Below are 14336 nucleotides of genomic sequence, written 5' to 3' on the forward strand. Positions count from 1 at the left end.
TGCTACACGGTTAACACTTTAAAAATAGGACTTGCAACACTTTTACTCTGAGAAGCTATTATTGAAATGTTGACGTGTTGACCCAGTGTTGTTGCAGAGACGCTGGAGCCCACACTGAACCGTTTTTGGAAATAAGAGTACACACGTGTAGCTTCTATTTTTTTAAGCAACTACTTATTACTAAGGTAGAAAATTGCAAGGGTACAGTGTAGTACAGTGTAATGGTGTAATAGTTATATAATAGTTACAGTTAAGAAGTAACAAGTGTAGCTTGTGTCTTATTCCCATCATTAGTATCTACACAAGATTTGTTTTACTTATCTCTGTTCTTATGAAGTATGCATGTCAAGGCTGACCACCAGGTCAGAGGGCCTACTTAAATCATTACTTTTCTCATTACTGTGTCTCATGCAGTCATACAGAAAAATTAAAAATCGATACATTGCAAAATCAATTGGGATCCATACCCTCTCTCCTTTCTCTTACAGGCAGGCTACTTAATTCTGTTAATTTGTTTTTTCAATTTTTTATGAATATGTATAGGGCAGCAATTACTATTCTAGGGAAATTTAGAATAAAGTTTCTTCTTCGTCTTCTTCCTTTTCCTCTTCCCTTTCTTTCTATTATTATTGTCGAAATATTCTCATTAATATCGTGATATTGATTGCACCCGTTATTGCCGAGGCCTATATGTAACTGAGAATCAACATCAGCATCAATCAATATGGTAATATGAACCATGCAGGCTATGCACCTTTCTATACTAGCATGCAGAGCCTCATTCATTCTGTGCTATTAAGGCATCTGACGTCTCTCCTAGTATCCGAACAGCGATGTGTCCGCCGCCACAGTCGCGTCGAGGTGTTGGATCGCAGTGGAGTCGGGCAGCTTCACCCCCCCCCCCCCCCCGCCATTCAACACTCAACTTACTCAGTGAAAATGAGATGACTTCACTGTGTTGACTCACTTCTCTTTCCATAATTGAAGGAAATGGGCTGCTGTTTTCCACCAACACATGCTTGACTGAGCCTTGTGATGATATGTTGTGATGTGTGGACACCCTTGAATGCTGCACGTGTGGTTGCATTGCAGTGCGCTCACGGTATTGATGCGGCGTAAGATCAGTAATGAGATGCCTATGCATTGCCATCGTCACATCAGCCCTACCATATCCTCCCTCCTTTCCCTTGTCCCTGTGTGTCATTCTCTTCGCTGCATCAAAACGCTTTACTGTCACTGGGCTTCTCACTCAGCTCCTCCACTATCGACCTACAGCATTCATCTCTTTCTCCCTCCTCACTCCCGGTTCTAATGAGTTCTAGATGTGGTCTGTGTGGGGTCCAAAATCTCCTCCCTTGCTGCTCCTTCTCCAGCTGGGTGCTCCCATGGCGCACCAAATGCCTCTCTTGAATATTGAATAAACCCTAGGACCACTTCCGTGCTTCCTGATCAACAGCACCTCCACTACGTAGCTATTGCTCTGCGTGGGGTCCTGGGGTTCTGGCAGGATGGATGGGCTTTGAATGTGTTGTGTTGTGGGCGACAGTAGAGATAATAGTCATAGGAACATTGAGTGTTTGAAGTAGTTTGATAGTATCCTTTGTGACTATGAAACCCTTTCTTTTGTTTTTTATAACTCGCTGAAGCTACTACTTGGGTTGCTTCCAGTCAAGGCTTGACACTTGATTGATTATTTGCGTGTAAAATTTATCGTGGCACCGCATGGCATTGCTCCTCAAGAATATCGTCCGCGGTGTGCTGTGTTGGTATAAAAGGCAGAAACTGATCAATGCGAGGTGAGCTGATATTTAGCCACATTTTCATTTTTTATCTATCTTCTCCGTGATAGCCACTTCATTATTCAAAGGCCAACCACACAATGAGCATCAGCAGATCCTATTGCGAGGCAGTCCCGCAAGGACCAATCAATGCTATTAGATCTGCCAATGTGATTAGACACACTCTCGAATCTGCCTCACTTCGCCCTGCTTGTGCAAGGAAAGGCCGCGAGCTTTGCTGACTGTAATTTATGCGCCACTGATTACCAATCTTGTGCCAGATCAGGCAGGTGTATTGCAGAAGATACAAAGAGGCATTTGCAGTGGATGTTGGTAATGAGGGTTTAAACAACTATATCTAGCTCATTAGCTGCGGCATTCTTCTGCTGATGTGTTATAGCGTGGTCAGACTCACGACATCCCGCACTGAATATTAAGTACCAACAAAGCTATCGATTTACAAATTTTGAGCCAGTGTTAACATATCAAACTGGTCTGTTCAGCATATTTGCCCTGATTGAAATATGACTTTTACTTCCAAGATTTCTTTACTGCTCCTTTCATTGCACCATGAGGTTGGTCACGAGTTAAACGTCTCAACAACTGTGGGGTTGGTCGCCATAAAATTTGGCACCAGCATTTGTATTAGCATGTCATGATGAGCCACGACTTCGCAGCTACTTTCACCATAATAGCAACATCTTTCATTTGTCCCTAACCCATGCCTATAGCACATGGCGGCTGCTGTAAATTAACAGGACCCAGGGCCGGGGGACAGCACAATTGTTAATGTGAACATAAAACAAGAAAAGCTACTGTTAGAACGGACAGGGGAAACTAACTGAGCAGACCACAGACATCAAGCACCGGACCACCTAATGAATCAAATAAGCCCATCGTTAGCTCCTCCAAGACTCAGCAACCAGGATTGCATTCAACATGTATTTAATGAGCTTTACAGGTGACATAATGATGGTGGTGGTATTGTCAGGCCAACTCCAGATCTCTGTATCATGACAGTCGCAAACAGTTGGTGACTGGCAGGTTTGAAATGCCATGGAATGGGACACACAAAACCTTATTCACTCCCGTATTATGTGGTGAATCAGCAGTAAACATCTCCTCTTGCTCTCTCGCTCTGTCTCTCCGTGCGCCTTGTTTTCTATTCTAGGCGTCTCCCTCTAAATTTTTCATCCGTGCATGAACATAAAACTGCCTCGAATGTACCTTGAATCAGTTCAGAATGAGAAGCGGCGAGGCTTTTGTATTCTCTTCAAATGGATTGTGATAAGCGGCCGTGTGTGTGGAATGCCTAAAAAGATCGCCCCGGTCGGAGGTATCAGTGAATCACCTCAAGTCTTTGAGGAAAACGTTAGGTCTCGGAGGGGCCAGGCGGATCCTCAGTTGTATTACCGAGGGCCTCGGTGTTGACCTTGTGGTGAGATGAGAGAGAGGAGCTGCCCGGAGTCCATTGCCACAGTTCTAATTACTACTGGCAATGAAGGTTGCTGTAGCTGGTGTGAGCTCTGAGAGAGAGATGTGGTTAGTGTGTGAAGGCCTGTGCTTTAACCTGTGCTTGATCTGGGCGTGCATGCACTTTGCATGTGTAAATCTGTGACTACTAGAGTACAGCTTTCCAACAAAATCATCCTATTTGTCTCACATGAGCTCTAGAATGTGTAAAATCGTCAGACTATTTTTGGCTTTTCCTCAGCAAAAAAAGCTGTTCAGAGTAAGAAGAAAGAAGCATGTTCTTTAAATAATACATTGAATCTGGATTGACCTGTGGAGTTTTGCTTCTTTGAGATGTCAGTAAAACGTAATAAATATAACCTTTGCGAGCTCTCCACGTTAGCTAACCTGGATTCAGTGCTGATAGAAGACAAAAAGGTTGGACTTCTTTCCATCATCAAAACAGATGGACAGTCTTTCCTAATGTCATGACTGAACATTAATGCTCTTAAAAAACGTTTTTACCTGATTTTCGCGGCCCATTTCTACTCACAGTTAAGTGACCAACTGATCCAAAGTGTGATTAATAAAATATAATGTTGTCAAGGCCTTTAATCAGACACCTCTAATGGTCTCATATTCATTAAGGAGATATTTCATCCTCTTTGAAGTGGGGTTGTATGAGGTACTTATCCATAGCCGGTGTAGATGATGATCGGCCCCAGTTTGGAGGAGCAGGCATAACGATCTGCAAAGAAGACAAACAATGGACTGCTCTTATTTATCAATGCTCTACTCAAAGTCACCAGACTCCATTGGTACAAGCTGTAATTTTGCCTTGCAGAATATGGGACTTGCTGATCAGTACTTCCTTGGTTAGTTAGTTTTTGTTATCGTGTGATTTTGGTGTGGTAACGATTTGCTTTGGATTCAAATAAACTTGTTAATATGTCATTGCTTGGTCTACCTCATGCAACCCCACTTCAACCTCAAAGAGGCTATCCCTTTAAACCTGAAAGGTTAATGCATAATCGAGATTTACCTGCCACGCAAAGGAAATTATAAATTGATAACTTACAGAGCATTTAGTACTAGCTGAAAAACCTTGTTTGCTCTGTGAGGTGTTCTTAAGTGAAGAAAAAACAATATTCTTACAGAACAGATATTTATTACAGATATTTCTGTAAAAATCATTGATTTTGCATTAATTAAAAGCGTTGTCGATGACCTTTACCTGACCTCAGAAAGTGGTAACAGCTTTGGAAATAGCTTAGGGGTCGCTTGCTTTTGACCCTGTGAAATATACCATTTATGCCATTTGCCCTCCAAAACAAAATCCAATGGATGCCCGGCAGCACCTAAACAATGTGTGTTTATCGGTCAATCCTGTGGCTCTCCTGGGATTCTCACTTCAGCGTATTGTTGTAACTGACGAAACAAATAAAATGGCATCAAAAGCAAAAGCAACTCCGACAAAGCAGCGCAGCCTGGGTGCACAGAAATGAAAAGACCACTGAGCTTGTTCGGACCAAGACTGCCTCTCACCACTGCAGTTGGGAGGGCTCGGTTTGAAAACATTACCAGCTCGTATTAGGAGATCCATAGAAGCATCTCCCAGTGTGGGTGTACCAAACAGCCTTAGCTAAACGGAGATTAAGGCAATGCTGGAAAGACCCCTTGAAGCCCTCTAAGGCTGGTGGGTGATTTTGGATTTAGCAGTGGTAACAAGATAAAGGCCTTTCTTCCTGCTTAATTGATGGCTGTAATCCATGTGTTGTTTTAAAAAAAAACCTGTCTCGCTGATGTGTGAACACCAACCCCCGTGGGTCTGCGCAGAAAGTGGTGATTTATTGGGCGAAACGGATGGTTTCCCACTGGTTGGATGAAAGATTTGTATTTAGGATGCATTTAGGAAATGTTCAGGATAATTTAGCTTTAAATTGGTGCACATTTTGGAACAGATTTTGTTAGTTTGGACTCCCTGCATTCAGTAAGTTTGAATTTGGTTGCTTTAATACATTTTGAAGTGCAGTTCCAAAAAGGTTTTCTATGGACGAGGTGGAGTAGGGCTTTGCTTTGGGCCTTTAAGACCGCCACAGAAGATAATAGCAGTACTATAAATGGGTACAATATTCTTAATATAAACATTTTGAATCTGGGTTCCTTCATTTTTAATTTGATCCGCTTTTAAGAAGCAACAAATAACCATAATGCCATCTAATACTATCAAGTTCAACTGCGCTATCATGGCTGTCATGCAATCTGACACCATATATTCGCAGAATGGTTAATACTGATTTGACTTTGAATGCCCCTTGATCCCTTAGCAACGCTCTCACATTTCTGTCATTCTCAGTCAATTAATTGCCTTTTAACCACCTAAAGTACATTTTGAGTAGTCCTAATGTCCCGGCGAGTGTACAGTCATAACAGCAGCACTGTGATTAATGAATACCGACGATGTCTGGAAGAGGACGAAGGCTTAATGAGAAGATCGCGTTCACCCCGAAAGTTAGGAGGTGCTTGAACTCCTCGAGGCTTTAGCTGCACTTTTAGGAAATCTACTGCCGCACCTCCTGGTCTCCGTCAGTATTATAATATCCTCGTGTTGATCGCTATCATGAATCGCAAGTTTTGCTTAATCTCTACAAAGTATGTAATTAACCCTGCACTGATTCGTATCGCTCATTAAATTAACACAGATAGGACACCGAAAGTAGAGCACGGCGCCTTATTATCTCTGCTCGGCTGCTGGTGACTAAACATCCGACACCTTTTCTGCTCTCGAGGCTACACGTGTTTACAGATGCCCTGGTAAAAATGTATGTGGAAAAGCAAAGAAACGCTCGTGCCGCTTCTTCAAATATAAGAAAATGACGTAATTCTACAGATTTAATTGTAAGATGTTGCCAGTGAGTTATTTTTAACTCATTCAGATTAAATAACATTCGACAATGGAGCGGTGTGGGTGCACTGCACGCCGGCTCTTACTACATTGTACAGACTTGCAGTTTCTAATCTTAATGCAGAAATAGAAATTAACTACTGCTATTTTTGCCTCTGGAGGAAATGTATGACCTATTGTTGAAAGTGTGCTACAAAGTGGAAGAAAGGGAGCACAACTTGATTAGCAGGGAAATGACAAATGAAAGGAGGACTGCAGTGACTGTTGCATGTGCGTTTTATGCAGAGACAAGGCTTTATACTGTGACGGGGGGAAAAAACGTCCTGACATTCTCACCATGTCCCATGTACATGCCCTCACAAAATTAATTACTCAATAAATCTCGGCTTTTTTTTGATAAAGCCAGCATCAGCTTGAGTTACACAATCAAACTTTCACAACTGTGCCGAGTTCGGTTTGTGCTTGCGTGCTGCATCACATTTTCACATCATTAGATTATCGATGCTCCGGAAAAATACTTAAAAGTTTGCCTTTTCAAGTCTAATTCCCTCCCTGCTTTGTGAATATGAATCGATTTACCGGAGATGTGCTTCAAATTTGCTTAGGTTGCAGCGGTTAAGCTGAATAATATGTGTCTGTAAAATGGCAATTAGTGTTTTAGGTTCAGCACATTTTGTTCTCAATTAGGTGTGTTTGTGTGTGTGTGGGTCTGTCTAGAGCCTGAGACAAAGTGCTTACATGTGAAGAAGACGGAGATGAAACTAACCGCTGAGCTTCTTTTCTCTCATCTTCAAAACGTACACAAACACAAAGAAACTGAAAATCTATATATACGTGATTGTACACGCACATACACTCGCACACACACAAACAAACACACAGTAGGAAGCCAGCTTGAAAGGTCATGCACGCAGGGGTCATCAGTTCTACCCAATGTTTGCAGATCCATTTACAGTGACACTTTGAAGGTGCTATTTTGCTGACATTTGGAGTAATTTGAAAGAGTTGACTTGTTCACACATTTTGACTATGAATGAGTGTACATACACCGATCAGCCACAACATTAAAACCGCTGGACAGGGCGGTTAGACATGTACCATCCACCTAGACCAGACCAGGCCCTCCCACCCCATAGCAATGACACTCCTTGATGGCAGCAGACATCCCCAGCAGGATGCAGCCTGACACAGACACACACACAAAAACGGTTTAGGAAAAACTAAAAAAACATGAAAAACAGCACAAGGTGACTCCAAATTCACTAGATCCCAAACTGATCAAGTATCTGTAGGATGCACTGGAACAAGCCTGATCCACAGAGGCCCCTCCCCTCAACCCATAGGACCCAAAGGCCCCCACTAACAACAATCTGTTGCCAGACACCACAGGACACCCTCGGAAGACCCATGTCTATTCTCTGATAAGTCAGAACTGTTTTGGAGTCACAAGGGAGACCTACACAATATTACGAAGGTGGTCATAATGTTATGTCTGATCAATGTACGTGTGCAGGTGTCTTTGCCACAGTCACATGGTTTAATCCCAGAAGGGCCAGAGATCTACCGACCAAAGCTACAACTTTTTATGACCTACATAAAGACTCACTGCTCACTGTATTTCTTCCTCTTTTTTTTTTTTTATTACAGCTGTCCTTTGCAGCGACTACCCCAGTTCTGGCAGACAAGAAAAAGTACCCCAACTTCTTCCGCACCGTCCCATCGGACAATGCTGTGAACCCCGCAGTAGTCAAGTTTCTCAACTACTACAACTGGAGCCGCGTGGGGACCCTCACGCAGGATGTTCAGAGGTTCTCAGAGGTGAGTTCTGTTTTTTTCAACGCCTGTAAAGTCAAGAAGATCTGAGGAAGCGTAGTGAGACACTGCAACCCAGAGTTCACACAAAGGAGCTGCGTGTCGTCTATTCTGAAGGAAAGCAGGAATAAATACATCAATAAAGAACCTGGGGTCGTGTGAGTGGTGGCAGGAAAAACCTCTATGGATGATTGATTCATAACTGGTTTCTAATGTTTCATTTAAATGATGTTAATAATGCTTTCTGTCATCCGGTTCATCAACTAAATTTGAACACACAGGGTGAAACAGATCAGTCATTTAAATCAGAGACAACAGGAATAATATAACAGCATTAATAATTTCATGGAACTTAAATGAAAAGAATGTGAATTTAGGGAAGTCTGAATCGTTTCTGTAGTTTTTCGTGGTGGATAAAAGCTAGCACGTGAGTATAAACATGCAGTAGAGAAGTTAAAGTCTCACACTGGTGAACGGATATGTAAATAATTAATATAATGCCTCTGTATTACCACACACAAGCCCAACACTGAACTTCTTTTACAAGCCTGAGTCATAACAGCAGCGTTTACAGATGTTTATGTGCTGCATTGAAGTTGTTAAAGTCAGTGCCATCGCCTCTTTACTGGAGATTTACTTTTTCATGTTCTGAAGGTGAAGGCTGATGTGTCGCTATCATAAAGCATTTAATATGTCCTCAGTCAGGGAGATGTTTTTTTTTTTATCTCATGCAAATGCAGAGGCTGAGAGTAGTAACAGCGCTGAACACTGATTGACATTTTGTACAATTATCATTCAGATGATGCCAACATGAGTGGGCAGCAATTTAGCTTCAGTGTATTCTCCACTAGTCGACGGGGATGTATTCCCATGAAACTCCACCCTGGGAGAGATGTGGAAATGACCCATTTTGAAGCTAAGGGAAATGTTTTCAAGAAAATAATCTATTTACTTTTGCATCGGAGGAACAGACGAGAGCAGGCGTTGGAGTACGGCTTTTGTAATAGAAAACAGTGTTTACATGCAGCCAAGCCGGATCGTCTTGAATAGGAAGGAGAAAAGCGACAATATATCCTATAACAGCTGACTATACAGATGTCTTCATGACTGGCTTAAAATAATGAATACAAATACAGTAAAGAAAGAAGTCGTGAATAATCAAGTACAACTGAACAGGTAGTTGGAATCGAATTTAAAGATAAATGTCCCAGTTTTTTTCCATTAAAAGCTCGAAAACACTGATAGTATAAGGAACAACTTTATTAGGACAATGCATTTTGGCTTGGGGTCTTCATCAGGGTCATTAAAAACACACTGCAAATAACATTTCAAATTATGTCTAAAGGTAAAAGTAAAACAACAACAACCATCCACGTATAAATTTAAGCTAATGAGCCAAAGAAGTCATCCTGGGACAAATATTGGCCTAAAGCCAAACCACAATCACATGCCTAACCCACTTTTGCAGGTGTCTCATTGTCTCGGTCTAAAAAGGTTGCTCCATATACAAGTGCAAGCTTTTCCCCCTCCTCCGTGCGCCTCAGAAGTAGGTGAAGTCGCATCAGGCTCTTCTGCAAATGTTGAAAAAACAAATGCTAACAAGTCTCTTGCCCGCTGTGCTCATGTGGGGCAGCTGTGTCGTTATGAGGTAGAAGTTCCTATAGCTTACTGAAAGCCACGGGCCGACCTTTACGTCCTGTCCACTCCTTTGGCCTTTGTGGCCGGCTGTTCGGAGGTGAACGACGAGCCGGGCGTCGTCCTGTTGTCCTCTCTTTACTTTCATTTTTTCGCACATATTTGCAGCGCTGCTTTTTTACGTGCGCAGCCGAGGTCAACGCTGTGAATGTCTCAGAAAAAGTGCACCATTATCCCCATTCTTGAGTGTTATTGCAACCTGTCCGCAGCATTATGACCAGTGTAGCCATTCCTCACAACGCGTAAACGAATTTGAACGCTTCTCTAAAGAACTAGTGGTGAGACCAGCATCAAAGATAGTGACGTATGGTGAGAATATCTTAAAAATCTGTCACGGATTCTGTTTAGATACAGAACTGCTGCTCCGGCCCAGAGCTGAAAATGAGAGTGGCTCGATTTAAATGCCTTTTATGTTTACTACATACCATCTGTTCTCAGGTTCAGTGTCCCTCCCCCAATAAATAAGCAGGATGCAGAGTCCAGCCTACATTACTTGAACTGTGAAAAGATAAAGAGAATTATCTGTGTGGACTCAGCATTGGAACTGAAATATATCTTAAAGCTGGAGGATATATATGGAAGTTGGATTTCAGCTTGAGAACACGAAACATGCACAGATTTGCCTTATCCGGCTGAATCACCTCTAATATTAAGAATAAGCATTTCTAAAAGGAGAAATGGAAGAAATGACGTTCAAATTGAACCAAAGTTTCATGTCATCTCACACCAAAATGGATCTGAACAAGTGTGACAAACATATTCCCATTTGTGGGAGGGTTGAACATTAACAAAACCCACCAATGTGTCATGCTTTGGGATGATGGCACAAACGGCAGCATGGGAACATTTGGTTAAAAAGAGCCGTGGCAGAGGCACCGAAGACACGAATTTTAGAAACGTATTGTGTGCTGTTGCCTCCGGGCCCCTGTTGAAAACAATCTGCTCAGCGGCGAAGGGGCGGGAGGTGGAGGTGGAGGTGGAGGTAGCGGTGGAGGTGGGGGGTGTGCAGAAGAACTCTCACTGCAAATCTCAGAGAGACCAAATCCCTTTATCGCTCCCGTCCTGAAAGCACCAAGGGGCTTAGGACGGGGGTTGGAAGACAGACGGCCCGATTCAATCAACCTGCCACGAGATTGGCCTCTAATCCTGATTTACAAATATGCAAGAGTCGCTTCCATACTTCACGTCTCGCCCAATCCTCTGTCAAGTTCAGAGCGCGCTGCGTTTCGGTTCATCGGGAAATCGCAGCAGCGTGAAACAACGACGAATCTTAAAATAGATGTGAAGTAGGAACTGTTATTTGAATATTGCAGTTTGCAGAAATGTGTTTTATTGTTACAGCCAAACTGATCACACAATACTGTCCACAATATATCTATGGTGACGACATTTTATTTCTGTGTTATCAGAGCTAATGTGATAATCTTAGAGTCATTTCCCAATTATCTAATTATACAATTAAAATGCAGTGTTCTTAATTTTGCTGATACACAGACAGAATCAGACTGATAGACTTGATGAAAGCCTCAAGCCTGTAGTAACGTCACGGGACGTCGTGTACACAGCTCATGAACTCGGACCGAATTGTAATTTTCCACTTACAGCGTTGTAAATACCACAAGAGGGGGGCACTGATGTGGACTTTTCTTGTGAACACGGTAAACATGACCCCATATGAAGGCGGCATATTCCAAGCACGTGTTCGCTGTAAGAACCTGCCCTGGCTCTGCAAGTTGCAAGCCGCGCTAAGACAAATTAAATCCTGTGGTGGCCCGCAACTGTTATTGAGCAGTTATGAAAAACCAATGTTTGTGCTTGTTTCAGGAAGAAAAAGCGTGCCTAATTTATAATAATTAGAGTAACTCCTTTTTTCAGAGGCTTTCAAAAACAAGCAAGATTAAACACACGTGGAAGAGTAAAAACAACGTGATTAAATTGCATCATTTATTGGATTTAAAACACCCCTGATACTGTACACATTAATGCTCTGCTGCTTATACTGTACAGCATGAATGTGTGCACACGCATAACAACTTTGATCTGCATAATGCTATTTGCATTGTTGTAATTCCCACCACCTCTACATCTGTCTTTTTCTCTCCGTGCCACACTCTCTCCTCTCCACTGATCTGCAGCGCTATTTCCCAGGGAGACTGCTCGCAAGGTTAATGTTATGTAACGCTTAGTTAAGGATTCAGGCGGTGGCATGCGCATCACACGCACACACATACAGTACGGCGTCCCCGGGGAACATAACCTGTAAGCTAAAGCCAGCTTGTCACTTCTATTTTTAGACGCCGCTGAAACGCGCGCGCGCACACATATCCCGTTTATGGATGGACATTGATGTTCCATTAATGCGGGGGGTGGTTCATTGTAGTGAGAGATCAGTAAAGGTATTTGCAGGTGTTATCCACACTGCACACAATCTCACACGCACACACAGCAATCAACATTATTGAGATTGCCAGACAAACAGGGCTCACCCAGGAACAGAGCAGCAATCATCAGTCATTCGGCTGACAGGCCTGACTGAGAACAGGATTAAGATCCTGTCCTCTGCCTGGTACCCTCTGAGCATATTTATACACTATGATCGGTAAAACTAGCGAGAGGTACGGTCTCAGCACACACAGTTACATTCTGTCGTTCCCTCCCTTTCATAGACACCTTGGTGTTTTGCAGTTCATCGTTACCGCTACTTTAGCTACTAGCTTATTCAGGTTCTTTCAGTAAAGCTAAGCTAGTAAGTGGCGCCAGTGTCTCGACTTCTGCTGGTTGTACTTGGAGTCATGCACATGACATGTAACAGGACTGAGCGTGCAGAGTTGTGTCAGGTCTCACACTGTCACTGAAAACCCAGCACACTGCCACTGCTGTAGTTGTAAGCCTTTTGGGGCAGGAATCGGGGAACTCTAACTGGCCTGTGGCACCAAGCACTTGCTTTGACTGTTGACAAGCTGTGCACTCTGTAAATAGCCTTGTAATGTTGTGTCAATGTCCGTCCCATTGTGCAGGACACGTAAGGCCACGAGAGGAAGCCATTTGTGCCACCATTTGTCACGCTGGTTCGTATAAGCACTGGACTGGCATTATAGTTAACTGTGGGATTAGCATGGCAATTTGCATGGCCGTGTAGTGCACAGTGTGAGAGACAGATGTGCGCAGGGACCCATCACATCGCCACATGCGTACAGAGCCCAAATTGTATGAAAACGTACGCGTCACGTTCTGTTGTTTTGTCTCTGTTCCAAATCTGCCAGTGGACACACAAACACAATGCACTATCACAGTGTACGTACACATTCACAAAGCTCAGGCAGCTGGAAGGATAAGAAGCACCTGCTGACACTCAAACCAAAAGCTCCACAATGCGAACATGTTCGGAAATTACGTGTGAGTGACCACAAGCATTTTGTTTGTTTCACGGTGTCATGCAAGTACTGTCTGAATCATCAAAGGCACTTGTTTGCATCAGTACACTCACTATAGTCTGTCTACAGGGTGTAGGGTGCAGACAGACTGGAATGCCTGTAGGGTGTGAAGACAGCTTGCTGTCACTGAGGGAAAATAAATTCCTGAGATATCGCACAGGTCAATGTCAGGGTGGCTCCATGCCTGCTGGAGCTCAGTAGAAGATGAGCGATCCACCAGGACAATGACAGCAGATCTACCGCACATTTGATTCAAGCTAAGGAAATCAACTTTTGTGGCTCAGTCTGATCTACATCTAAGAAGAGTTTTGACCAAGTATTAAATCCAGCTAGAATAAAGCGGCAGTTAACACTGTGCTGTTGCAGCCTCAAAGATTTCAACAACAGTTGATCTAGTGACACCTGTAGTTACTGGTGGTGACACCGAATGCGGTTTAATTTGATGGGCAGTCGAACAAGCGTGTCCTTTTAATAAAGAAGTCAGCAATGGTTGGCCTCCTCTTGTCATCCAGTGAGCAACTGAATGTGCGTGCAGCCTCTCTCCTGCAGCTCTTCATCTAACAGCTCACTGTGGCTGCTCCGAACTTTACAAATGCCACTTTGGCGATTGTGTGAATTGTGTTTTGCTATTCTGTGACTCTAGCCAGTTATTCAAAACACAACCCAGTTCCAAAGCCTTCACATATTTTCTATCTACCTCTGTATTTCTCTTAATAAACTTTCAATTATCCTGTGCAGTGCTTCAGTGCAAAACGATTGTGTGACCCGGTGCCTTCACCAAACAATACACAATTAGTAGCAAAAACTAAGCCAGATGGCTGTTTTAAATATATTTCTCTCTGTGCCACAGTTCAGGTTGCATGTGTGAATGTGGCAAGATACCTCATTTTGTCATGCACACCCGGGAAAAGTCACCAATTTATCTTCATATAGTTTCTTTTATCATCATCATATGTGTTATTGCTCTTGCAGATAGAAATGTGCATATGAAAACATATGAGTATTATGTTAGTGTGCTTTCTGTCCTAATACACTGAAGCTCCTTTTGTCAGCCACAAGTGGGTGTGTTCTAACATGCTTGTGTTTGTGCGTGTATGTGCGTCCGTGCACACGTGCCCTGGACTGCGGTGGGATTATTCCTTTTCTGTATCTGCTGCCGGGGATTCCCAGGCTGCCCCGAACAATGGTGGATGTTTTTTGTTACGCAGGAAAGCTGCTCAATTTTTCCCCTCCTACCGGCTTTCAATCCATCTGTCCCCT

At 43.0% G+C, this 14336-nt stretch overlaps 1 protein-coding gene across 1 annotated transcript in view; it reads left to right on the forward strand.

The window, feature by feature from the left end:
* The window catches only part of gabbr2 (gamma-aminobutyric acid (GABA) B receptor, 2), a gene marked incomplete at its 3' end in the record, with an annotated part of 169916 nt that overhangs the window by 77054 nt on the left and 78526 nt on the right, over window positions 1-14336 (forward strand). Inside the window, exon 3 of the mRNA XM_084563825.1 lies at window positions 7783-7953. Coding sequence (XP_084419951.1) covers window positions 7783-7953 — 171 coding nt within the window. The remainder of the gene's footprint in view (window positions 1-7782; window positions 7954-14336) is intronic.

This window comes from Chelon labrosus (assembly GCF_963514085.1).
Source record: "Chelon labrosus genome assembly, chromosome: 16".
Taxonomy (NCBI): Eukaryota; Metazoa; Chordata; class Actinopteri; order Mugiliformes; family Mugilidae; genus Chelon; species Chelon labrosus.